General features: G+C 41.2%; 1 protein-coding gene across 1 annotated transcript in view; it reads left to right on the forward strand.

Annotated features, from left to right (window-relative positions):
- PDE7B (phosphodiesterase 7B) overlaps window positions 1-27,488 on the forward strand; it is a 362,595-nt gene that overhangs the window by 143,297 nt on the left and 191,810 nt on the right. The window contains exon 2 of the mRNA XM_044290083.1: window positions 8,838-8,898. Within this exon, the coding sequence (XP_044146018.1) occupies window positions 8,838-8,898 (61 nt within the window). The remainder of the gene's footprint in view (window positions 1-8,837; window positions 8,899-27,488) is intronic.

Consider the following 27,488-nt stretch of genomic DNA (forward strand, 5'->3'; position numbering starts at 1 on the left):
TGTTCAATCTAAATATCGATTTGACCACAAGCTGGATGAAATCCAACAGATTACTTATATAAAGATGCATTGCAGTTCTGTGATACCAAATGTGTGCGTTGTGTCGACATTAACAGCAAACTAGCCTTATTACTGTTCATATAAAATATAGGCTGGTGACATATTTATTGTGATAATCATCCACAAGATAATAAAGTCATGAATGTCAGTCTTGCTGAGTTCCCTATCAGACACTCTCAAGAGTCATAACTGAGAACTAATGAACTCATAAACAGAGGTTGTGTACTACACGTCTCAGCACTAAAATCCAGTTACAAAGAGAATGGACAGGAACTACAAAATAATCTTCATACAATCATAATGTATAATATTTAGGGCTTTGCGAACATTGATTTATTTCCATTCTAATGAAAATTATTGGCCTGACATATTCGTAAAGTGACGGAAGCAAATGGCGTCAGTCAGACACCCATTGACTATAATGGGATGTGTTGGGTTTCCATCAGGGATCCCAGCGTTTTACCAGACAAAATTGTGCAACATGCTCCGCTATTTTGATGGATTCTGCAACAGTTACCCCTCCTAAAAGCAGAGTAACCACCCCACTTATCGGTGGCTAAACCTTGTGTTGCTCCTGAGTTGCCCTGACAGGTGATAACTTTGTTATTGTAGTTCCGGCGCGTTTCCCCATAGGATGTTGGTTCATCAGGGGACAAAAGTGGTCAAACGATACAAAGCATAACGGATGTGGTTGGACCCCATGATTAAACAGCGTTCGTTCTAGCAATGGAGCATACTCCTCAATACGCTCCGATTCTTCCTCAGCTATGTAACATTCTGTAAGTGTAAAGCCAGTACAGCTCACAGTGTGGAAGAGCTGCGTGTGCACCGTAGGGACTCCCCTCTTGACAATATATATGGTCTAAAGTATCTGTTATAAGAAAATAGATCATGCATGTGCTGTAGGACAGGAACCATACATTATCACTATAATTCACAGTATCCTGGACACAAAGTTAGCATACTAAAAGTTGAGACAAAAATGTCCAGCCATGCACCAAATTTATCATCCAGCATGTGTCACTATGATAAATTTGATGCATGTCTAGACCTCATCTAAAAAATTAGTAAATGTGCCCCATAGAAAGATACTCTGTATGCCTCTCTCTAGGCTCAATGCACATGGCTTCCCCATGTACTTGGGGCCTGTAGGGATTCGTTCTGGTAGGCAGGGTGAGCGGACGCAGTACAGAGGCAAAAAACTGTTTGTAAAGCAAAACTTCAGTGTTTATTCACACATAAGGTATAGCACAAAACGCAAGTCACTTTGCAGTCTTGGTGTTTGTTCACACACACGAAAAGTTCATAAAGCTAAGCCACATTATCTCTGAGGTGTTAGTTCACACCCTGCTGGCAGTTCTGCCTGGTCAAGTCCATAAGCATGCTTTAGGAGGCCTGTTTCCCCTACACCTGGGTCTCAGCCCTCCAACTCGGCACAAGCCTCATATCCCAACACAGAGAGATCCCCTCTGCAGATCCCAGCTGTCTTTTAAAGGCAGCTAGGTGTTGCCAAAACCCCGGACCGGCACCTGCGATCCAGTCCGGTGTTTGACCCCACCTGGCCGCCAATCAGTCCAGCAGCACACACTGGGAGGAAAATACCATTTTTCCCAGACAATACCCTTCACTGTGTCACATACCCCACCCCCTTTATTCAACCCTGAGGGGGTGAACACATGCCAAAAAGTGCAACCGGGACAGGGCATCCGCATTACTCTGCAACCGAGCTGCCCTGTGTTCTACTGTGGCAACCGCTTCCCTATCTTTCTAAGGTTTGAGTTAATTAACATGGAAAACCTGCTCCGGCTTTCGCCACCCTGGCTGGTGTACCTTGTAGTTTACATCTCTAATTTTCTCGAGTACCTCGAAAGGGCCGCTTCCACCTAGCGCAGAAATTACTGTCCACAGGTGGCCCACAAACCAAACCCGGCTAAAGTTACGGACCCCAGATGCTCGTTAATAGATCCGACTCTGGGCTTGTTGAGCTATCTTCCTTTGCTCCCTACCTATACTATTACGTGGGGTTGTCTCCCCCTCATCCACCGGACCTACCGTTGGCCCCTCCGCCTTGGGTTTGCTGTGTCTAAACCCTCAACTTGGCCAGGCCTCGCTACTTGAGCTTTTCCTATCTTTAGGGCATCAGTATGTACAACGGCCGGCCACAGGGCTGGGAACAACGGAAAGTCGCTTCCTAATATCCAGTCATAGTGCATGCTCATGGTTACGCCCACCTCATGGATTCGTCTGCGGCCACACGTGTTTAGGGACACTAGAGCAGTGTGGTACTCTTTTAGATCTCCATATACACTGAGCACCCTGACTTTCCGGCCCATAAACTTAGTGGGTTGCACCAGGGAAGCCCTCACAAGGGTCACCCGACTCCCTGAGTCCAGGGAGTCCACAGGAGTGACTCCCACCTCCATATGACACAAAGGTTTGTTATTGAGAGTTTCTAGAGTGTCTAATGCACCGACCCTTCTGGCATACCATGACTGTGGATATCCAAAGTTTACATCCATGGGCTCGACCAGGTGGGGACAGTTGGCCCGTACATGGCCGGGCTCATGACACCGCCAGCAGATTATCAGGTTCCAATCCCCAAAGGGCACATCCCGTGCAGTCTTTCTCAGCTCAGGCCGCCGGGTATGGGGCAGGGATTTTCTGGATTTTGTTGCACCCTTCCCCACAGTTTCCCCCTGGAGTTCCTCAGTAGCCCCATACCGTTCGACCAGGTCGACCATCTCCAGGGCACTAGTAGGAGACGTCTGGCCAACCCAGCGCTGGAGGGGTGGTGGCAATGCCCTCCAGAATTTGTCAGCTACAATAGGGTCCAGCATGGCAGTGGGACCCAGTACATCAGGCGGTAGCCATTTTTGCAAGAGATGCAGCAAATTATAATACTGGGGTCTCACTAGCTCAGCCGGGTTAAACTGCCACTGATGCATCTGCTGGGCCTGGACCAACACATTCACCCCCAGTCTCACCAGGATCTCACCCTTGATCTTATAGTAGTCTGCCGCTTGCTCGTTCGGTAAATCAAAGTAAACCTGTTGGGGTCCGCCAGGAACGGAGCAATGACCTCTGCCCACTGGTCTCGGGGTAGACTCTCCCTCACAGCCACCTTCTCGAACACCGCCAGGTAGGTTTCGACGTCATCCGTCGGTGCCATCTTGGGGAGCGGCATGCGGACCGCTATCCGGGCATTGTGGACTCCCTGAGATACTCCTGTCTTCTCTAAGGCCATCACATAGTTGCAGAAGTCGCTGGTTCATTTCTTGCTGTTGCTGATTAGCCTTAAGCAGTTGTCTGTTAGTCTCCTGCTGCTGCTCTATGGCCTGTTGTTGCCTTAGGTTGGCCTGCACCAGCTGCTTCATCATCTCCTCCATCTTGTCCTGTGATGCTGGTTGCAACTTAGCAGGCTTAATCCAGGACATACAACAGAGCTCCCCAAAAAATGCAACAAAAATATTTCGGCTTTACGCCAGCCTCACTGCGATTGCCCGCATCCTCCACCAATTGTAGGGATTCACTTTGGTAGGTAGTGTAAGCGGACGCAGTACAGAGGAAAAAAAACAGTTTGTAAAGCAAAACTTCAGTGTTTATTCACACATAAGGTATAGCACAAAACGCAAGTCACTTTGCAGTCTTGGTGTTTGTTCACACACACGAAAAGTTCATAAAGCAAGAAAGTAACCTTATCTCCTGGGAGTTAGTTCACACCCTGCTGGCAGTTCTGCATCATCAAGTCCATAAGCAGACTTTAGGAGGCCTGTTTCCCCTACACCTGGGTCTCAGCCCTCCAACTCGGCACAAGCCTCAGATCCCAACACAGAGAGATCCCCTCTGCTGATCCCAGCTGTCTTTTAAAGGCAGCTTGGTGTTGCCAAAACTTCGGACCGGCACCTGCGATCCAGTCCGGTGTTTTACCCCACCTGGCCGCCAATCAGTCCAGCAGCACACACTAGGAGAAAAATACCTGTTTTCCCAGACAATACCCTTCACTGTGTCACAGGCCTAACAGGTACAAATCTAATTAATGTACATTAAATCTTTATGTTCTATATGGTTGTTAGAGTTTATTTGTTCAGTGGTTTGGAATATATAACATGAATTCTTCATTGCTGCGTATATTTCTATGCTTTGTCCTAAAGTGAGTGATAATGATAATAATTAAATACAGACACGTTGTCACTGCTCCAAAGCTATTGCTACGAGAGACAATTAAAAATGAAAGAATGAAAGAGAACTCGCAGTTTTGCCTTTTTCGTCACACTCATGTGGCATTACATGCTTTGTATCTTTTTTCACATCATGTAAATTAATTTTTAATAAAAATATATTTTCATTTCTTAGCCAGGTCATGTTACTGTCAATAAGATAGTATATTTTGAAAAGCAATAAAAATGATTTGATTATAAAGTTGTAGATCTGTTTAGAATGCATAATGAGAGTAAAATATTAAATTGTTTTGATGAGGAAGTGTGTTCCTTGCAACATGAATGTTGGATCATTTCATTAATGGTTATTTCTACCTTTGATAAAGTACTTAATAGAAAGTAATTTAGCAGTACTATACCATTGAAAATTAAGTACAAGACATTGTCCATCTGTAGCAGTCAGCACAAATGATAATACCTTCCATATAGATATGTAACCCATTGTCAGTTTACTGCTGTTGTGAGGAGAAGATGTTGATGATATAAAGTTAATCCTCGTAATAACAGTAGGTGTCGAATTGGGATGACAGAATAAAAGCTCTATTGTTTTCTTGCTAGACTTAGATATAGATGCTCTCAGAAGAGCATTACATTGATTAGTATAATGTACGATACTCTAGTGAAGTCGCTACATGGGGTCCCTCTCTGGCCGCAGTGAATGGTCTGATTGAGAGAGTAAACCATAACTATCTGCTGTGCTAAAAGTAAAAGAAAAAGGAGGAAGTTAGCATAGAATTTTCACATATTGGCTGTTAATATGTGATAAAAAAAAATTGGATGGAAGTATAATTTAAGGCTAAACAAAGACTTTAATAAACCTTCATTACAAGGAAGAAGAAATCTCAGTAAATTCACATTTAGAAGATCTCTGCGACTAAGAATTGTTCTATACAAGTTAATGGGGTAGTTTCTATAGAACATGCATGGTTTTCTGAAAACCCTATTCATCTGAATGGGAGAGTCACAGAAGTTTCTACAACAAAAGGATAAGATCTAGAATTGTCTGTCTGAATTTGCAATGCAAATATTTTTATTCTTTACCTGATAGAGTACTACATGGTGGTATCACCTTGAATTAGGTTTGATGAGGATTTAAGCATGGAATCTGCTGCCATCATTTTGCATCCAGTGCAAGTGAATAGGATATTTTATATATCCTACATTCCCTTGGTCGATGTAGATTCATTCTTCTAATGCATTCCGCATGGAAAAGCTGCACATTAGCCTCATAGAATGACAATGGAGCTACGCTTCATGTGAATTTGTGGCACATCTATGGCATAAATCTGAGCCATATCTGCAGCAGAAATCAGTGTCAGCATTGGATTTATGCCACGATCTTGTAAAATAAACATGAGAGTTAATCCTGACATGTGAACATACCCTTACAGTTATTCCTCACTTTAATTTCCACAGAAATACTCAATACAGTTATTTTTTTCTGTATTACCAAAACTATGTGCAGGTCCATATTTCAATTAGCTCCAGTTATTGATTGGTTAAAGTGTTCTGCTCAATGAAAACAGACTACACAAAAACCTGATGCTCATGACCAGATGTACATCCAAATTTCCTGATGAAAAAATTAATTTGGGGCAAGCTGGTAATTAGTAATATGGCTGCCATTACAGCTTCTACAGGGATTATTACTTTACTCACTATTACTAGTACTTTCATGTCATGTTGAAAATAAAATATGACTATATTATATACTATAATAACCATTATAACCCAATAAAACCTGTTGTAAACGTATGCTGAATGTTTCAGTTTTACTCATATTAAAGTATGGGTTGGACCAGTTTTGAACTCAGTATTATGACCACAAAGCCTTAGTCTTAGGTTTCTATGGTGGTTTAAATATGGTCTTATAGAACCACGGGAGGTTGGTGGCCAATACTTCCCGTTATTTAAATAGATGTAAAAACTTTTTAGAATAGCGGTAAAAATGGGATGGCTAGAGATGAGTGAATAGTTTCTAACAAAACTGAATTCCATCAGAATTTTCCCAAAATTCTTGTCAAATCTTTGGCAATTCAACAAAATCAAGTCATCTATTCTTCAGCTTAGAAGAGAGGAAAGATGAAGAAGGACCCCTAGACACCGGGTAATGTGTGTATACACACCAGCAGGCATTTGCTGTAAAAAAATTTTAACATTTTTGCATTTAAAAAAAAGAAAACATAAAAATTCTACAGTGCAGCTTGTTTTTAAAGAGTCTGTTTGTTACAACCAGCAGTCAAGAGGGGCCTAACTCAACTTTTATTTTATATACCCATAGCTATATATGTCACTGTCACTATAAAATTACTAATGGTATCTAGGCGTATGGAGATTGAATCGAGTGCATACAGTCCTACAAGACCTCAGAGTGTCAACCACAACATTTCAGGGCAATTGGAACACTTTCAATTTAGGTAGAATTTATCTGGAACTGAATCGAATTGGCCAACCGATTTGGCCAAATTCAACCTGAATCGAATTTCAAGAAATTCACTCATTACTAGGAATGACTAAAAGAAGCAGGGCAACAAAGTTTATGTGAAGAACTGATTTATTTGCTTATAATAGGAACTATGGGAGTCATTTATTATCAGATATATGGCAATTTTTGGCATATATCTGGCGCAAATCGAGTCGCAAAGCTTAATTTCCCTGCTCACGCCAGGTCTAAAAATAAGCGGGTGTGGTGTGGGCAGGTAAAGGGGGTGGACCATCAGGCCCATCTCATTGATCATTTTCTATCATTTTAGGCATTGAAAATGGTCTAAATCTACGCCAGCATGGGAGCTTGCATACATTTAGATAGGCATCGGCCTCTACATAACTTCGGCACAGCCACCACCAGCACAAAGATGTATTAATACCAGCATCTAAAATGCCAGTCTTAATAAATGGCCCCCTACAGGGAGTGCAGAATTATTAGGCAAGTTGTATTTTTGAGGATTAATTTTATTATTGAACAACAACCATGTTCTCAATGAACCCAAAAAACTCATTAATATCAAAGCTGAATATTTTTTGGAGTAGTTTTTAGTTTGTTTTTAGTTTTAGCTATTTTAGGGGGATAGCTGTGTGTGCAGATGACTATTACTGTGCATAATTATTAGGCAACTTAACAAAAAACAAATATATACCCATTTCAATTATTTATTTTTACCAGTGAAACCAATATAACATCTCAACATTCACAAATATACATTTCTGACATTCAAAAACAAAACAAAAACAAATCAGTGACCAATATAGCCACCTTTCTTTGCAAGGACACTCAAAAGCCTGCCATCCATGGATTCTGTCAGTGTTTTGATCTGTTCACCATCAACATTGCGTGCAGCAGCAACCACAGCCTCCCAGACACTGTTCAGAGAGGTGTACTGTTTTCCCTCCTTGTAAATCTCACATTTGATGATGGACCACAGGTTCTCAATGGGGTTCAGATCAGGTGAACAAGGAGGCCATGTCATTAGATTTTCTTCTTTTATACCCTTTCTTGCCAGCCACGCTGTAGGAGTACTTGGACGCGTGTGATGGAGCATTGTCCTGCATGAAAATCATGTTTTTCTTGAAGGATGCAGACTTCTTCCTGTACCACTGCTTGAAGAAGGTGTCTTCCAGAAACTGGCAGTAGGACTGGGAGTTGAGCTTGACTCCATCCTCAACCCGAAAAGGCCCCACAAGCTCATCTTTGATGATACCAGCCCAAACCAGTACTCCACCTCCACCTTGCTGGCGTCTGAGTCGGACTGGAGCTCTCTGCCCTTTACCAATCCAGCCACGGGCCCATCCATCTGGCCTATCAAGACTCACTCTCATTTCATCAGTCCATAAAACCTTAGAAAAATCAGTCTTGAGATATTTCTCGGCCCAGTCTTGACGTTTCAGCTTGTGTGCCTTGTTCAGTGGTGGTCGTCTTTCAGCCTTTCTTACCTTGGCCATGTCTCTGAGTATTGCACACCTTGTGCTTTTGGGCACTCCAGTGATGTTGCAGCTCTGAAATATGGCCAAACTGGTGGCAAGTGGCATCTTGGCAGCTGCACGCTTGACTTTTCTCAGTTCATGGGCAGTTATTTTGCGCCTTGGTTTTTCCACACGCTTCTTGCGACCCTGTTGACTATTTTGAATGAAACGCTTGATTGTTCGATGATCACGCTTCAGAAGCTTTGCAATTTTAAGAGTGCTGCATCCCTCTGCAAGATATCTCACTATTTTTGACTTTTCTGAGCCTGTCAAGTCCTTCTTTTGACCCATTTTGCCAAAGGAAAGGAAGTTGCCTAATAATTATGCACACCTGATATAGGGTGTTGATGTCATTAGACCACACCCCTTCTCATTACAGAGATGCACATCACCTAATATGCTTAATTGGTAGTAGGCTTTCGAGCCTATACAGCTTGGAGTAAGACAACATGCATAAAGAGGATGATGTGGTCAAAATACTAATTTGCCTAATAATTCTGCACTCCCTGTATATTTCTATATCTTTGATAATGCCAAGTACCATACATGAAGATGCTATAGGGAGAACTTTATAACACAAATACTCTTTTCTTCTTTCAGAGGTGTGGAGAAATCCCATTTGACAACCCTGATCAGAATGTCAGATGTGTGTGCATGCTAGGTAAGTGGTCTTCATTTTTCTATGTTAAATTCTAAATGTCATATAGCTTCACTGCTGTATTTCTGAGGAGTGTGAAACGAATATAGTTGCTCAGTTTTCATTCACAAAATAATCCTATTAGTTTTGGCTGGGAATACAAAGTTAAAATATTTTTATATACTGAAATACTCTTTCTAAAAAATATGAATATAAAATAAAAGTTGAATTAGGCGATAAAATTGATGTCAAAAGTGCTTTTTTCATGAGCCTGGAATCTTGTTGAATATTGGGCTGGAAGATATTTGTGGTTTGAATCCCAATTCCCACAAGCCACGTGAAAATAGTTTCTTGGCGTTCTCTGTACAACAACCATTGCAAGGACGTTCACAGCTAAGAAATTATTGGCATCAAGCAATGAAGCAAACATTGCAGGCAAATAAAATCCTTATTATGACTTTAGTGGGATCTGATGGAATGTCATGTCACGCAAAAGCCACCATCTTATTCTCTTTCTGTCTTGTTCACAGAAATGTCTACAAGTTGGAGACATATCATTTTTGTCTCTTGTGGTGACTAATAAGAAACTGCCTAAACTGTTAACGAGAAATTTTAGCATGTTTGCCTTGTTTGAAGTGTAACGCGTTTTACTTTTTTAACCCCTTGGTGACCACCCGTAGGTGTTTTTACGGCGGTCACTAAGGGGCCTTGGGCTGGAGCGCTGCCTTTTTAAAGCGGCACTTCAGCCCAAGCTAGCGCTATAAAAAAGCACAGGAGCTCCCTGCCCGCAGTTACCAGAGGTAGCTGAGGGCTGGGGGCAGTGATCAGCGACCGCAACAAGTGGTCTATGATCATGTGATCGCCGTGATACAGTGCATCACAGCGATCACCGTAAACGTTCTCCTTCCTCTCATGTAAAATCTCTGGTGTGAGGATCGGTTCCCCTAGCTTCCCCATAAGGGAAAGCTGGGTCCCGATCCTCATCCCACCACCCAGTACCTTGACAAAGATGGCATATAGTTTGCTCATGGGCCGGGCCGCCGATGCCCTTACAATAGTTCTTTCTCCGCAGGAAAGGAGAGAGTGTGAATTAATATGCCCCAATTGAGTCCCCTAGCACCTTGATTGGGGCAATGTGGCACCAAAAAGTTTAACATAGGGCATAGAATATAAAAAATTTTTTAAAAAAAATGGCACAGACTGGCGCACTGGTTACTGTGCTGAAGTTCTGCCTTCAGCACAGTAACCATCAGGGACCTTTACTTTTGGTCCCTGATCATGTGGTCTCCATGATAAGCCTATCATGGAGATCACATCCATTATATTTACTAACACAGCCATGACATGGGCTGTGCTTCTCTTCCCCTCAGTGCAGTTGTTCTGTGAGGGGAGAGAGAGAGATCAGACTTCTGTCCTGGCTGTGCGATTTACTGAAATATCAGTTCATAAACTGTCCGTCTGTAACTGGCAGGTAGTGGGCGTCTGTCACTAAGTGCCTGCTACAGTTGGTCAGTGGGCATCTGTCCTTAGGCGTTTATTAGGGGCATCTTTTACTCTGTCAGTGTACATCTGTTAGGGTCCTTCCATAATTGTTGGTCAGTGGACGCACTGCTACTGATGCTAGCGAACATTTACTTTTAATATTTAGGGTGGGATATATATAATAATTTAATATATATAATAATTTTCTGAGCTTTTTTGCAAAAAAAAATAAAAAATGGCTCAAAGATTATACAGTGCAGAGCAGGCATATGAATTTCTATGCTCTGAAAACTCTGAATCTGACTCCGCTTCAGAGGCGGAAATATTTTCTCATAGCGGGGACTCTAGTTCCGCTTCCATCCCCAGACCTCATAGCCCTATGGTGGTAGAAGTTGCCAACAAATCGCATTCACCACCCAGCGGTCCCACCCCTTAAACTACGTGGATAAGTTAATTTTTATCATTTAATTTGTTATGATTATGTCCTGCCACACAAAACTGTTAATTCCATTTACATTACTGTATCATGATATTGGCATGATATTTTTTTATTTGGAGGATCTCTAATGATTGAGTTGTTCCTCATCAGTACACTAAGGGCTTTATTAAGATTTTTTTTTTGTGGACCTCTTATATCCCACAACACGTCCAGATATACTGACATCATTTTGGGAATTAGTGATCCATTACTGTTCCTACAGATGGTTCTGGACACTGTCCTTTTATGTATTCAGTAGGTGACTGGTTGATTGTGTGCATAGCGGTTTCTACTTGCCGGGCAGGGACCCGTTATGGTGCATCGGTTCACTCAGCACGTTTGTCTCTCAGATAGGGATTGATGGGGCTAAAGAGACGTTGTACAACCAGTCACTGTCCTTGAATGCCAGCTTGTCATTATAGTCCTATCGGTGTTCTTGTATCTTGTGAACAAACTGGAATTTGCAACATAGTTGGAGACATTTTGCTCCGTTTTCTTGGACATGTTGCTTTTCACTCCATTTTCAGTTTTTTTTTCTGCAATAAGTAATTATGTTTCAGACCAGAACACTGCTCACAACAGCATCAGAACTACAGAAATGAGGGACAACTGCTTTGTTAGAGAGACATAGTCATATGTACAGGAAAATGCCTTTTTAGAAATCTGCCTCCCTTATATGTGCACAGCTTTACTTCTTATCTGTATGCACCACAAAGATAAGAATGTGGCGGATTTCTAAGACAGTAAAAGGGTTTCCCATCTAAAAATATTTTTTCTCCAATTTCATGTGAAATTTTTTATTAACAATTTGAATAAAACCATATACTCATTATTTCATCCTATAATAATTTTGCATTCAGCATGCTCACTACATCATAAGATGCATGCTTTAAGGGATCTAGTTTTTAAATTGGGTCATTTATGGGGTGGTTTCTATCATTTTGCAGCTCAACACCATTAAAAGTGTCTAATGAGGCCTAAAACATTTTCAATGTATTATCTGAAAGCCACTGGGTGCTCCTTTGTGTTTGGGCCCTGCCATGTGTGGAGACATAAGATTAGGGCCACAATGGGGATATTTACGAAGAAAAGCAAAATTGGTTGATATGTTTTGGGGTATACTTCTTCATTTTTATTTGCTAAGTACAAAAAACTGTCTTTAAAGTGACATTTTTGTGTAAAAAATTCAAAATATTTTTTTCCACCTGCTTAGCATTTATTTTTACAAAAAACTAGGGGGTCTAAAAGCTCACTAAACCCCAAGATGAATACCTTATGGGGTCTAGTTTTCAAAATGGATTTATGGGGGTTTTCTATTGTTTTGGCAGCTCAACGCCATTACAAGTGTGCAATAGGACCTAAAACATTTGTGTTTTGAAAGCCACTGCGCGCTCCTTTATGTTTGGGCCCTGCCGTTTGTCAAGACATAAGATTAGAGCCACAATGGGGATAATTTCTGAAGACAGGAGAAATGGGGTGATACATTTTGGGGTGTACTTCATTTTTATGTGCTCTGTGGGGAAAAAATGGCTTTAAATTGACACTTTTGTGTAAAAAATTGAATTTTTATTTACCTTCGTAGCATTCATTTCTTTAAAAAACTAGGGGGGTCTAAAAACTCATTACACCCATAGATAAATACCTTAGGGGGTCTAGTTTTCAAAATGGGGTCACTTTTGGGGGGGTCTATTATTCTGCCACTGCCACTATTCTGACACTATTATTAAGCCTCTGCAAACTTGGCTTGTTGCAGTAAAAAATATGTGATAATAATAATATAAATTAAAAAAAAGTGAAAGTTTTTTTGTAAGTGCAGCCAAAATAAAGTAAGGATGCGGAAATATATTTCTGATGAAAATATTGAAAATGTGAAATATTGCAGTTGAAAATAGGAAAATATGCCCACTTTAATTTTTTTTTATAGATTTCTAAGTTTTTAAAAAATAAAGATATGCATACTGTATCGGTAAAATTTTACAACTTAAGTAAAATACAGTATGTGACAAGAAAACAATATCAGAATTACCTTGATGTGCAAAACCTTTACAAAGTAATTCTCTGCTGAAGTAACACATGCCAGATTTCCAAAATCTGTCTTGGTCATTTAGGCCCAAACAGGCTTGGGCACTAAGGAGTTAATGTGTAGAGGCACTCATGTATAGTATTTGTAATACACTTTCTGTTCTATTAGAAAATTTTAAAGTGTCCTCTACCTGAGCATTGTTCTACTACTGAATGCTGAAGACAACTATGTGAAACATACAGAGGTAGGGCTGATGCACACGGACGTTTGTGATTCCCATTTTACGGTTCCCAATGCACGGGCAAAGTCCGTGCGGCGGCCGGGACGGATCGAGACCCATTCAACTTGAATGGGTCCGTGATCCGTCCGCACCACAAAAAAAAATAGAACATGTTCTATCTATCATGAGGCCGTAGGCTGAGAAGCTAGTGAGTGCCAGGCAGATAGAGGAGAACAGTGGTGCATCGATCAGCGCTGACAGTAAGTATATTCTGTACATCTGTGTCAACACTGATTGCTGCAGCGCTGCTCTCCTCTATTTGCTCAGCGCTTCCTTGGTTAGTTAGGAAGCACTCAGCAAATAAAAGTAAACTGAGTTATAGTAAACAGCACTGCTACTGACACAGGTGTACAGATATACAGACGTGGACAAAATTGTTGGTACCCTTTGGTCAATGAAAGAAAAAGTCACAATGGTCACAGAAATAACTTTAATCTGACAAAAGTAATAATAAATTAAAATTCTATAAATGTTAACCAATGAAAGTCAGACATTGTTTTTCAACCATGCTTCAACAGAATTATGTAAAAAAATAAACTCATGAAACAGGCATGGACAAAAATGATGGTACCCCTAACTTAATATTTTGTTGCGCAACCTTTTGAGGCAATCACTGCAATCAAACGCTTCCTGTAACTGTCAATGAGACATCTGCACCTCTCAGCAGGTATTTTGGCCCACTCCTCATGAGCAAACTGCTCCAGTTGTGTCCGGTTTGAAGGGTGCCTTTTCCAGACTGCATGTTTCAGCTCCTTCCAAAGATGCTCAATAGGATTGAGGTCAGGGCTCATAGAAGGCCACTTTAGAATAGTCCAATTTTTTCCTCTTAGCCATTCTTGGGTGTTTTTAGCGGTGTGTTTTGGGTCATTGTCCTGTTGCAAGACCCATGACCTGCGACTGAGACCAAGCTTTCTGACACTGGCTAGTACATTTCTCTCTAGAATTCCTTGATAGTCTTGAGATTTCATTGTACCCTGCACAGATTCAAGACACCCTGTGCCAGACGCAGCAAAGCAGCCCCAGAACATAACAGAGCCTCCTCCATGTTTCACAGTAGGGACAGTGTTCTTTTCTTGATATGCTTCATTTTTTCGTCTGTGAACATACAGCTGATGTGCCTTGGCAAAAACTTCGATTTTTGTCTCATCTGTCCACAGGACATTCTCCCAGAAGCTTTGTGGCTTGTCAACATGTAGTTTGGCATATTCCAGTCTTGCTTTTTTATGATTCGTTTTCAACAATGGTGTCCTCCTTGGTCGTCTCCCATGTAGTCCACTTTGGCTCAAACAACGACGGATGGTGCGATCTGACACTGATGTTCCTTGAGCATGAAGTTCACCTTGAATCTCTTTAGAAGTCTTTCTAGGCTCTTTTGTTACCATTCGGATTATCCGTCTCTTAGATTTGTCATCAATTTTCCTCCTGCGGCCACGTCCAGGGAGGTTGGCTACAGTCCCATGGATCTTAAACTTATGAATAATATGTGCAACTGTACTCACAGGAACATCTAGTTGCTTGGAGATGGTCTTATAGCCTTTACCTTTAACATGCTTGTCTATAATTTTCTTTCTGATCTCTTGAGACAGCTCTTTCCTTTGCTTCCTCTGGTCCATGTCGAGTGTGGTACACACCATATCACCAAACAACACAGTGATTACCTGGAGCCATATATATAGGCCCAATGGCTGATTACAAGGTTGTAGACACCTGTGATGCTAATTAGTGGACACACCTTGAATTAACATGTCCCTTTGGTCACATTATGTTCTGTGTTTTCTAGGGGTACCATCATTTTTGTCCATGCCTGTTTCATGAGTTTATTTTTTTACATAATTCTGTTGAAGCATGGTTGAAAAACAATGTCTGACTTTCATTGGTTAACATTTATAGAATTTTAATTTATTATTACTTTTGTCAGATTAAAGTTATTTCTGTGACCATTGTGACTTTTTCTTTCATTGACCAAAGGGTACCAACAATTTTGTCCACGTCTGTACATATTGTCAGCACTGGTCTCTACAGTGCGGTTGTCTTCTATCTACCCAGTGCACACTAACTAACCATGGAGGTGTTGGGCCAATAAAGGACATCAGAGTTGTAATGATCAGTACTGGCACAGATGGACACACTACACGTAGGACCCATTCACACGACTATATTTTTCTGTCCGCATCCGTTCTGCATTTTGTGCGGATCAGATGCAGGCACATTCATTTCTAAGAGGATGCAAAAGTTTCAGACAGCACACCGTGTGCTGTCCGCATCCACACTTCCACTCCACGGCTTCGCAAAAAAGATAGAACATGTCCTATTCTTGTCTGTCTTTACGGACAAGAATGGGCATTTCTATTATAGGGAAGGATGTTCCAATCCGCAAAATGTGGAATGCACACAGTTTGTATCTGTGTTTTGCGGTCCACAAAAACGGATACGGTCGTGTGAATGAGCTCTTACTGTCAGTGCTGATCACTGCAGCTCTGTCCTCATTTATTTGCTACTGTCTACTGCAGATTACATAGAACAGCTACACAAGCTGCATGTTGTGCATATCTGATCTAGGGCAATAAGTTCCAATTTTAAAGTATTGATAAAACTGCTCCTCAACTAAAAGACGTTGGAGGGAACTCTATACCTTCTAGAAAATTAAGCATTATACTTATATAAAAAGATGTAGTCAATGGATAGGTTTGGTTTCATTGGATCAAATATTGTGTGCTAACATGGACCAAGGACTTCAAATCTCCCATAATAACTGTTCATTATTATGAAGGTCAACTTAACATATTCTTCAGTTATGAATAATTATTGCAAATACATTTAAACTCATTAGTAAAAATGACCATTTTTATGTTTTTACAATGTTGTATACAGTACCATTGAACAAAAAACACACCCACACATTAAGTGCCACCAGATTTACCAACTCTTTGAACTGATTTGGGAATTTATTGGAATCAGCATTTTTTTTATTTTTAACAAACTTGAGCATTCAAAATTCACTAATTTATTTATAGGAAAATAGAATTCAATATAGATTATTGCACTGGTCTGATATGCCTCTCAAAGTTTACAATGGCTTACTAGGGTTTTAGGATGAACCTCTTCCCAACATCCACGTACATGTGCGGCAAATTTCAGGTCTTTAAACATGGCTCCCACTCAGGAGCTGGGTCAACTGCAACTACAACATCTTAGATGTTATTTGGAGGGCTTTTTCCAACACCAAAATGTCGATTGTGGGAGATGTTCAGTTGGTATGGTAGCCGGGAACCTAGTGTAGGCTCCCATGCCTGCCATAGAAAAGTTCATATTAAAGAGGACCTTTTATCAGTTTAGCCCTAGTATAGTTATGGTTTTACCTTATAGGGTTGCCCCCACTGATGCCATTCTCTCTGGCTAAGAGCGGTGCGCTCTGATTGGATGCACTCACAGCCAGGGAGCAGAGAACCACCCCCAGCAAAACTGCGAGTCTCCGCCTAGTATAACCAAGTCGGCTCATTATAATATAAGGCACAGAAATCAATGGAGCCAACAGTGGATGAACGGTGGGGGGGTCTTTGAAAAAAAAAAAAAAAAAAGTGCCATGGCATCAATGGGGTCCGCCCTATAAGATAAGACAATAATTACACTAGGGCTAAGCTGATGAAAGTTCCTCTTATAGTCCTGTCTCAGGCAAGGCTTAATACTGCACAATAAAGGTAATGTGCAATTTTTGCTGCACAATTAATACCATAAAAACTAAAGCCCCAAAATATTGGCGCAATTGCATTTGTTTCAATTCCATTAATAATTTTTCCTAGCTTCCCCTTCCCATTATATGGAATATTAAATGCAATTAGAAAGTAAAACCCATCCTGTAAAAAACAAGTCCTAATACGGCCATGTGAAAAAAAAAATAAGAAAATCAAGGCTGTTGGAAGGCAGAGATTAAAGGGCTTTTCCAGGAGTACAATATTTCATCAGAAACACAAACCTTGACAGTGACACTGCTGAATGTCCACACCAGTAGAGATATCACCTGCTACTTGAGTCATCTGTGTCTAAGAAATAGCTCAAACATATTCAGATAGCACACTTAATATTACATATCATTAAATGGTGTGGAGGACCCCATTCTACATAATATGATAGGTTACTTTAGATGTGAGGGATAGGACTTTTTGTGCCTTGTGAGTCACATTCGACTTTTAGTGATTGTCGGGATAAACATTCACTGAGTTTTCAGTAAACTTTATGTCATGGAGACATATCAAAGGTTTTGATCAGTGGAGGTCTGAGTGTTGAGACCCCCACAGATTGCTAGCATGAGGAGAGAGATGCGCTCACAAAGAGTGAGAGCTTGATATGTGACCACTTCTCTCTCCTCGTTCTAGTGATCGGTAGGGGTCTCAGACACGGCCGAACTGTGACTAAAAAACACACTATATATTATGTTACGGTGACAACCAGTAGAACATCTAAACACCTAATCACACGGTCAGAGACAGGCTTACAATAGCTTTTTAAGTCAAGGACAGGAATACCCTACCACCAACAAGCACCAATATTTCCAGTAATACCCCCATACATGACCACACAACATGACCATATAATAATCAAGTACTAGGTCCATACAGGCGCTCTGCAGAGTATTATCACATTGCAGACTATACAACAAAATACAGCACTAATCAAATAGAGGCAGAATACATAATAAGATGACCAGTCATTATTTCAGATATGTCTGTCTGCTCTATGCTGGTATTCCTCCTGGATAGCTGTGAATAAATTTGCAACTGCTGTCACCATTCTCCTTGTCAAATAGCTGGGTCCCTGCATACTGACAGTATCCAGTCATCGCCGACAGTATCACACCGTGTCGTGACACATCTAACCGACTAGGGACGTGGTAACAACCAGTTGTCAGTTAGGCCTGGGCTACTTTTCAGAGAACTTCTGATTCACTTTAACTGTGATTATAGCAGGTGACAGCTGCAGTCTACAAGATTACACAATTTAATGTAAGTCTGTGTACCTTATCTGTAGCTCCTTAGTTAAAATCAGGTATTTGCATCAAGCAAAGTCTCTATGTAGTCCACACCTTATTCATACTCTTTCAGGAGGAATAACAGAGTAATACCACATGCTCCGATGCTCTCCTTTGCCCTGTGCTGAATTGCGCAGGAGAAAGACTTTTTTAGGAGATCCGGTGATGTCCTGGGCCCTCCATGGGTAAAGCTAGGTGGAGGCTTCTGCCTAACAGTGAGCCTGGTGACATCACCGGCACTAATGGGTGGGCTTTAGCTCTTCCCTAGCCTGTAAAATGGCTAGGGCAGCGCTAAAACCCGCCCATCAGAGCCATTGACGTCACCAGGAACACTGCTGGACTGAAGCCTCCGCCTAGCAGTGTAATAATATAAACAAACAGCCCTTGCCATGCACGATTCAGCACAGGGCAAAGGAAAGAACTGACGGATGAAATGCTCCGATGCTTATATCAGAGGGCCTCCCTGGTTAATAAAGATACTCTAGAATTGTTATCTCATGGGTAATACAAGTATTGGTGATGATGGACATGTCAGGAGAGGACACGTTATACAGAGGTTCTTTTATCCCCTTCAAAGCTTATATCAGCCAGTGGGCAAAAGTCATACCAGTGCCTACGCAGCTCATAGAGGAAGGGCTCATAGAAGCTTTAGGGGCTGTTATGGGTTCTGTAGGCACATGTGAATTCTGTAAGAGTTAGTAATCAGCCCTTACAGAAATCATATCATTTCTCGTAATCAGCTCGTACACAAGTAATTAGCCCTGGCTGGTCATCTCAGTAGGTGCTACCAGGGAGGTTGCTAGGGTCTCAAAAGATCCCGAGCCCAAGCCCCAATGTATATTGCCCAATACTATAAGTCGACCCCCCCCCCCGCACACTCTAATAATAAAGACACTTTACTGTACTAGCTATACAGCAGCACATACCTCTCACATCCAGTACCTCCAGGTGACGTCTCCTCTGATGTGGATCTTCTCTGTCACCATCTACTCCATTCGGTCTGGACAACTTCTTTCAGCCGCCTCGTCTCTGCAGCATTTGACACACAGACATCTTAGCTTCCTCACTTTTCTATCATCATCCAGCATCCTCAAGTCCCAACAGTGTTATCCTGCTGCTCGCTGTGCTCCCCAATATTCCTAAATACTATCCTGAAGAAAAATTTGTGCCATACAAATAGTCCCTAATAGTAATAGTGCTCCTCAAAGTCTCACCAATAGTAATTCACTTTTAGAATGCCCTCATTTGTAATATTGCCCCCTACAGTGCCCCAACAGTGATAATACTCCCCAAGAATGACTCCATTAGTAGATGAGACCTCCAGTATTAATAATGCCCTTACAGAGCCCCCAGTAGAAATAAAGCCCCCCTATTGTTCTCCTAGTGGTAATAAAGCTCTGTACAGACCCCTCAGTAGTAAGAAGGCCCCTCTTAGTAGAAATAAGGAGGATCTATAAATTACTCCTATAAAGCCCTCAGTAGTAATAAGAATGCCTATAACGTCCCCTGTATTTAAAATGTCCCTACAGTGCCCCCAGTATTTATATCGCCCCCTACTGTCATAATACTCGCCCTGAACTGCCCCAGTATTTATTCTGCCCCCTACTGTTATAATATAATGCTCACCCTGAAGTGCCCCCAATATTCATATTGCCCCCTACTATTATAATGCTCTCCCTAAAGTGACCCCAGTATTTATAGTGCCCCCTGTAGTTGTATTTCTCCCTTTAGTGTCCTCAGAAATTATAATTCCTCTGCCCCTCCACCATACAGTCCCTTGTAAATAACATCACATCATCTCTTCTGTCCCCTCCAAAATACAGTCCCATGTAAATTATATCACTCCCCTGCCTTCAGCCCCTCCAATATACAGTGCCATGTAAATAACATCACCCCCTCCCCAGCCGCCTTCAACATAAGGCACATTAGTGAGAGTGGTGATTGGCTGCAGCAGTGCACATGTTGTACTTTAGCCAGAGAATATGGTCATGCTTAGGGCTTCTATGACCAGCCACAAAGTTAGGGCCCTGTGAGCAGTATGTGATTTCTGAGCCATTGGTTGGGGCACAAGCTTTCGATTAATAGTTGTATTAGTAAAATATTGGCCTACTATTATTTTATTAAATGGAGGACACATCCCCCAAATTATACATTTTTTGCGCTTTGCCCACCGAATCCCTTATAATTCACTTTTGCTCAGTCTCGCTGTACATTGATAAGATGACACAGATTTATTTTCACTGCAAGTTGAAAAGGTTAATTGAATGATGAAGAATTATCAGGGTTATGCAAGAAGAAAAGGTGATTACTGTAATCTGCCCTTCTACCTCCCAGCTCCAGGCAGATATAATGATATCAGGAAAAGCATCCCTATATCACACAGTATTATATGTCATATTCTTCACTTCTGCTATCTGACAGCTCAAATAGTCCACCCAAAATTCAATAGGAGGGATTTACTAATCAAAATGCACTAGAATTCTAGCATTATCGGCGGCACCTTTGCACCACATTAATGGTTTTAAACACTTTTTCCTGGCTGGTCTAAAAGGAGTGTGGGTTAGCAAGAAGGAGCCTGACATACCGGAAAGAGGCTTTCATGGCGACAATGTGCACCAAAAAATGCACCAAAATTTTGGTACAGAATTCTGACATTAAGTAGGTCAACTAATAGGTGTTGAACACTACACTGTGTGAAGGTGCACCAAATTTATCATCCATCATCAGCCACTGACAAGGGCATAGGTAAAGGCTCATGGGCCCTGGTGCAAGAGTTCAGCTTTGGCACCCCTTCCCTCAGTGCTTTGTGGCAACGGGCCGGGAAGCACGTAGCTTTTGTGCTGCCTGAGGCAAAAATTGAAACGGCAACCGTGCACCAAACCTGCATGCACTTTCTACAATACTGGTGTCTTCTTATGTGGCACAGGGGTCTTTGGGCCCCCTCAGGGTCCTGGGCCCGGTAGGGACTGCTACCTCTGCACCCTGGCCACTGTGATAAATCTGGCATAGTTTAGATTGTCTAGTCTCAGGGCCTTATTAGACTGCCTAATGTTCGAGCAGGACAAGCGCCGATTTACAATAAACACATCCGTCGGCAGTGGTTCACATCGACCTCTGTAATAGGACCATGCAATCTAGCACCAATGGACATGTTTAGTGAAGTGAATGTGGAAGGAACGATTTCTACAGCAGTTGTTACTCCCTCATTTAGTTTTATTGATTATGGGCAGCACATCCCTGATTACTCAGAGAGATGTGCTGCTGATAATCATCCTGATGATGGATGCAAATCAGCCAACAAATGAGTGTTTGTATAAAGGATGATTGACGGCATGATTATACAGGACAGTTGTCAGAAACAAGCATTCCTGTCTTTAAATTAGGCAGGATTAGTAATGTTCCCCAATCTGTTTCTTGTTTTACAGAGCGCTATCATGTCTAGATTATTTTCGCACATATTTAGGGTTTATGGCGGTAACATGTGAATACAATACATCAACACTTCTACTTGGAATGGATTTGGGAGTTTAAAGCTTTCTAAACACAGAATCAAAATTTCAATTTCAAAAAGAACAATTGTAGTTTTCAGTATAGTATATCCTCATATGAAATACGGTACATTTCTAATAATATGACATTTTATAATTTCTGCAGATTCATGCTCATGCCCCATCATACTGAACATTGATTTTTCAACGATTCGCAACTTAAAACAGAAAGACCCCCTGGAGTATTATGTGATGGGTGTCATGGCTTTCACAGGGGAATCATTTAAAGGGCTTTTCCAGAACTTTAATATTGATTACATATCTTTAGGATAAGTCATTCATATCAGATCAGAAGGGGTCTGACTTCCGGCACATGGATGGAACAAGCGCTTCAGTAACTACGGACACTACATAGTGTACGGAGTGTATGGCGCTCTGTTGTTCTGGCACACAGCAGCTCCTGCAAATAGCTGATCAGTACAGCTGCAAGGAATCGGACCCCCGCCGATCTGATATTGATCACTTACTCTAAGAATAGACCATCAATATCAAAGTCTCAGAAAACCCCTTTAACTCCTATAGTAGTCAATGAAGTTGTATGGATTTAAGCTGCCATGGTTTTCTACTAAGCGATAGTAGCGCGTGAGGGGTGTTTTTCTGAGAGAAGGATGTTGGTTTTGAATAAACCAAAGGAAATGCCGTTTCACATCCATTCTAATGTTGTTTTTCTACTGTATAACTATTTGTGGCTAGCCTGAAGAATTTTGTAATGGTACAATCATCTGAGCAGAACATGACATTTGATCAGAAGAGTGAAGATCTTTTGTAGTGTCATTGGTGCTCTTAAGGGTAATTAGCTGGTGCTTTGACTTTGCTGGCATGGCAAGCCAAAGCATGGATCTCCTTGAGCTTTGTCCAGACTTGAACTGGCCCACAGGGGAGCAGGTGAGCCCCCTATTAGGCCTCTGAGTCAGGGTGGGCCCTTCTCCTCAACCTCTGCACAAATAGCACATGGCACAGTATACTGACTGCACCTTATACACAGGCAGCATACAGTATTTGAACCAGTCTATGTGTCCATATATAAAACTGGGTAGATTATTTAACAAATTGCCCAATTTATTATTATAGATGCACTGTGTGGATGAGATGAGTCAGCATCCTCTTTCCCCAAGGACCAGCCCTCTAGGGCCAGGGCAGTGACAGGGGACATATTCTTTCTTCCATTGAGGCACACCCTGATGCTGGGGTTCCTGTCTGATTGTAGCTGGGTGCCCTTGGTGTTATGAGTGTTGTATAGGTGCAAGACAGGAGATGTAGATGCTGTGGCTCACTAATTTTGCTGGAGTAAGTAACCAGGCCAGTTATAGAAAATTAACAAGTCTCTCTTTAGTAAAGTGCAGAATGGGAGTTGTAGTACACCCAACAGTATAAAAACACAGTTCCAAACAAGTGACAGTGCAAATCTTCTCAGATAGCAATGTGTGAATGTAAGCCAAGATGGGGATTGTAGTATTCCTTCCCTCTTTCTCTTAAAAGTCTCTCTCTCTGCAGAATCTAAGGTTGGCAATTTTACTCTTGCAATGGTGGCTGTAATTCCCAGCTGATGGGTACAGGGTTAAGCTATTGTGTGCTAGACCATATGTAAGAGTAAAAGATGTTTTAACAATGTCCTTCTCACCGCAGTAAAGTCTTTGTCAGCCTTTAACGGCAAATACCTTACTAACTGACTTTAATGCTAATTCTGGACCTTCTAGTACTTCCCTTTTTCTTTTCATGAAGTACTGTGAAGCAGAGATGGTTTTCTCTCTGTGGATTTCTGAGATAGTGGTTCTCTGGAGTTCAGGCCTAGTACTGCACATGTATCTCACTCTCACTTGCCCAGCTAACACATTTTACTCACTGACCTACAGTAGGGGCAGATCTAAGTCCAACACCTAACTTTCTACAGGGGCAGTATCAGGACAGTTAACCCTGATTAATACATACAGAGATATGCTGGTACAGTACAAGTCATTAACATATTAAATAACAGTATATAACAAGAACAGTTTGCAGGTACCCTATTCTAGGGTGCTGTATCATCATGAAACATCTTGCTGCCTGCCTTTGTGTGAGCATGTCTTCCTGGCTCACATAGCTAAGAGGACCTCAATCCATGACAAGATTCAGTCATCAGAACACTGACAGGGTCTGAAGGACAGAACTGTCTGAGGCACTGGCTAGGCAGCAGGGTACTACTTAAAAAAGTGTGTTGGCAGAGTTTGGGGGATTTGTGAATGGGGGTGTCAGGCAATATTTGTATGTATCTATTGTGGTAATGTGTATGGTGAAGTGGTGGAAGGTGTATATATCTCACCCAGATTCCTCAGCTAGGTAAGATATATTAAATCTAGGAAGCTGCACTTGTTTCAGCAGAACATAGTTTGATGGAACTGTTTTTTTAAATTTCATGGGCTGAATTTTATTTGGACTGAGAGGTAGGACTGGCAGTGGGACCTCCCAGCCCACACCCTTCCACTACAGGTATTCCCCCTAACCTGAGGTATCCTAGGTGTAGGGTGCTGGGATAATCAATGGGGAATAAAAGAAATACCATACTGTCAGTCTGGGGGAGAAGGAAGCCTGAGAGTCTTTGTGTGGTCACAGCCAGAAGGTCTGATAGACTGAAAGCGGGATTGAAAGGCATTGTGTGGTCAGAGTCAGGAGGACTATTGGACCGTGATCCCCCAAGGTGTTTTGTTGGTCATAGCCAGGAGGCTGCTAGACCGTATGGCTGTGTGAAGCCAGATCTCCCAGGGTATGAACAGTGATCTATAAGTGAGTCAGGAATCATCTGTTGTATTAGTTAGAGCCTAGATGGACAGGTTTTTGTTTAATGTTATGCCGGTGCTGTAGCTTCACCTCACCAAGTGACGATATAACTTGATGCTTATGTTATGCTGGAGTTACCAAATAAAACACAGTTTGGACTTTAACCCCCGCTGTCTTTAGAAATTAGTCATTGCTGACCCCACTATAAGTACAGATCCGTACAGAGTACAGATCCCTACACTATACAGTGGGTTTTCAGAATTAATTTTACTGATGGGCCCAAGGCACCCCAGCCCAACACTGGTGTTGTCTGACCCAGAGGCTATTCTCATACTGACACTATATTTTAAGATTGTTGTTTACCTGACATGGGTATGAGAATAAGAACTGCATATGCTGTACATAATGCAATGTCAAGGGTCGATCCTGATTTCACAATGCGTGTTTGATATGTACATCATAGACTGTTAGAGACTAGATAACAGGTCAAATATTTTAATGTTGGAATGTGTCTTCTGTACATTACTTAGCATGACAGAGTGTCCATCTTCACTTAAATAGATACTTGGTATGAGTAATTGTTTATGCCACACCGAAGTGCGAATGGAAGATGACTTTAAAGGGAACCTATCACCTTAAGGGTCCATTCACACGTCCGTTTTTTCTTTCCTGATCTGTTCCGTTTTTTCAGGAACAGATCAGGACCAGATCTGGACCCATTCATTTTCAATGGGTCCTGGAAAAAATCGGACAGCACAATGTGTGCTGTCCGTTTCCGTTGTTCCGTTCCGCATGTCCGTTTAAATATAAAACATGTCCTATTCTTGTCCTGAAAAATCGGATCCTGGTACAATACAAAGTCAATGGATCCGCAAAAAACGGATGACATTCGGATGTCATTCCGTATGTCATCCGTTTTTTGCGGATTCCGTTCCTGGAAACACATAACAAATTTTTTTTTTTTTTTTTTTTTCCAAAGAAATCCAAACAACTTTATTTGATTATTGAAATGTATACATGTTCCCGTTTTTTGCGGATCCGCAAAAAACGGATGACATACGGAAACATTTTCAGGAACAACGGATCCGCAAAAAACGGACCGTTTTTCAGGATGAAAAAAAACAGGACGTGTGAATGGACCCTTAAGATGGTTTCTAATCTGCAGGCGGCATGTTGTAGAGAGGAGAAGCTAAGTGGATTAAAGGGAACCTGTCACCTGGATTTTGTGTATAGAGCCGAGGACATGGGTTGCTAGATGGCTGCTAGCACATCCGCCATACCCAGTCCCCATAGCTCTGTGTGCTTTTATTGTGTAAAAAAAACCAATTTGATACATATGCAAATTAACCTGAGATGAGTCCTGTCCCTGACTCATCTCACATACAGGACTCATCTCAGGTAATTTGCATATGTATCAAATCGTTTTTTTTACACAATAAAAGCACACAGAGCTATGGGGACTGGGTATTGCGGATGTGCTGCCATCTAGCAACCCATGTCCTCAGCTCTATACCCAAAATCCCGGTGACGGGTTCCCTTTAATATATAGGTTTTATGGAAAAAGATTCAGTATAACTTGCATTTTACTAAATTTATTCATTGAAATACTTGCCCTTCCTATACTTAGGAGTCCAGTGGGCGGTCCTATTTAGTGATTGATAGTTCTCTGTGTAAGCACACCCATACAGGAACGACTGCCACTGGACTCCTAAGCATAGACATAACAGGGTCTTACATGAATAAAATAATGAATATTTTCCCACAAACTATAGTATATGTCAGTCGGATCAACTCCTGCTCTATACTGTGCTGCTTGAAGATAAGATACCATGTTCAACACAAATTGTTCCTTTAAATTGCATTTATTTATAGTTAGATAGTTTTTTTCATAAAACAGGCCGACAGAATAGTCAAACATCTCACACAATATTATTCTTGATAAGTACAGTATGTAATTTGACCTTCCTTAGACTTGAAATATGCTAGTAACATAACAAGCATGGCTTTGTTGGACCCCGACTCATGAGAATTTTTAAATGGAACGATAGACTGTGATTAGCTTACCGGCCAAGCCATTTAATATGATACATGGTTTAATATGGCAGTCAACCAAACCACAGGGCTCTGGGTGAAAAGGGACAGGGTTATTTAGGCTATTCATATTTTGTACTTAAAAAATAATTAAGCTCTAATATTTTAAGCTCTAAAAGTCCACAAGCATATGTACATAGCAAGTGAGTGTGTGAAAAAATAGTGTTTCTGTGTAGTTTTTAAAATTAGATTTTATGCAGACTTATCCAACTTGACTTCAGTAATACAGATAATACACTGCTCAGGGTAATAGATGTTATCAAATACTGTATTTTGGAATCCTGTCTGGCCTAGAGATTCATTCAGAAAAGTCAGTCCTTTTACCTCTGGATAATAAGGAAGTCAGAAGTTTGGGAGACCTTCGAGAGTCAGATAATGCACAATACTTTGAATATTCTTAATCTCCACAGATATAAGTGAATTTGTGTCTCATAATGTTATCCACGTAGTTCACAAGGTTAGAACCAAGATCTTACTTTGGTACAGACTCTCACTAACCAGGGCTGACAGGATTTCGCTAGTTAAGATGTTAATTTTGCCTCAGTTATGATATCTTTTAACATTATGTCCAGTATGGATTGACAAATCCATTTTCAAATGAATTTAAACCATTATAAATTTGGGGTAGAAAACGGGTCCGTATTATTTATGTCTTCCTGAGGAAAAAGGGGGACTAGCTATTCCTTTTTCTTTCAAGGGTATTACTTACCAGCTTAAATTCAAATGATAATTAATGAAAAAGACAGGTGCTTTTTAAAAAAAAGATTTATGGGGTTATTTATCAAACTGGTATAAAGTAAAACTGGCTTAGTTGACCATAGCAATAAATCAGATTCCAACTTTCAGTCTCCAAAGGAGCTGTCAAAAATGAAAGGTGGAGTCTGATTGGTTGCTATGGGCAACTAAGCCAGTTTTACTTTATACCACTTTGA

This window comes from Bufo gargarizans, chromosome 4 (assembly GCF_014858855.1).
Source record: "Bufo gargarizans isolate SCDJY-AF-19 chromosome 4, ASM1485885v1, whole genome shotgun sequence".
Taxonomy (NCBI): domain Eukaryota; kingdom Metazoa; phylum Chordata; class Amphibia; order Anura; family Bufonidae; genus Bufo; species Bufo gargarizans.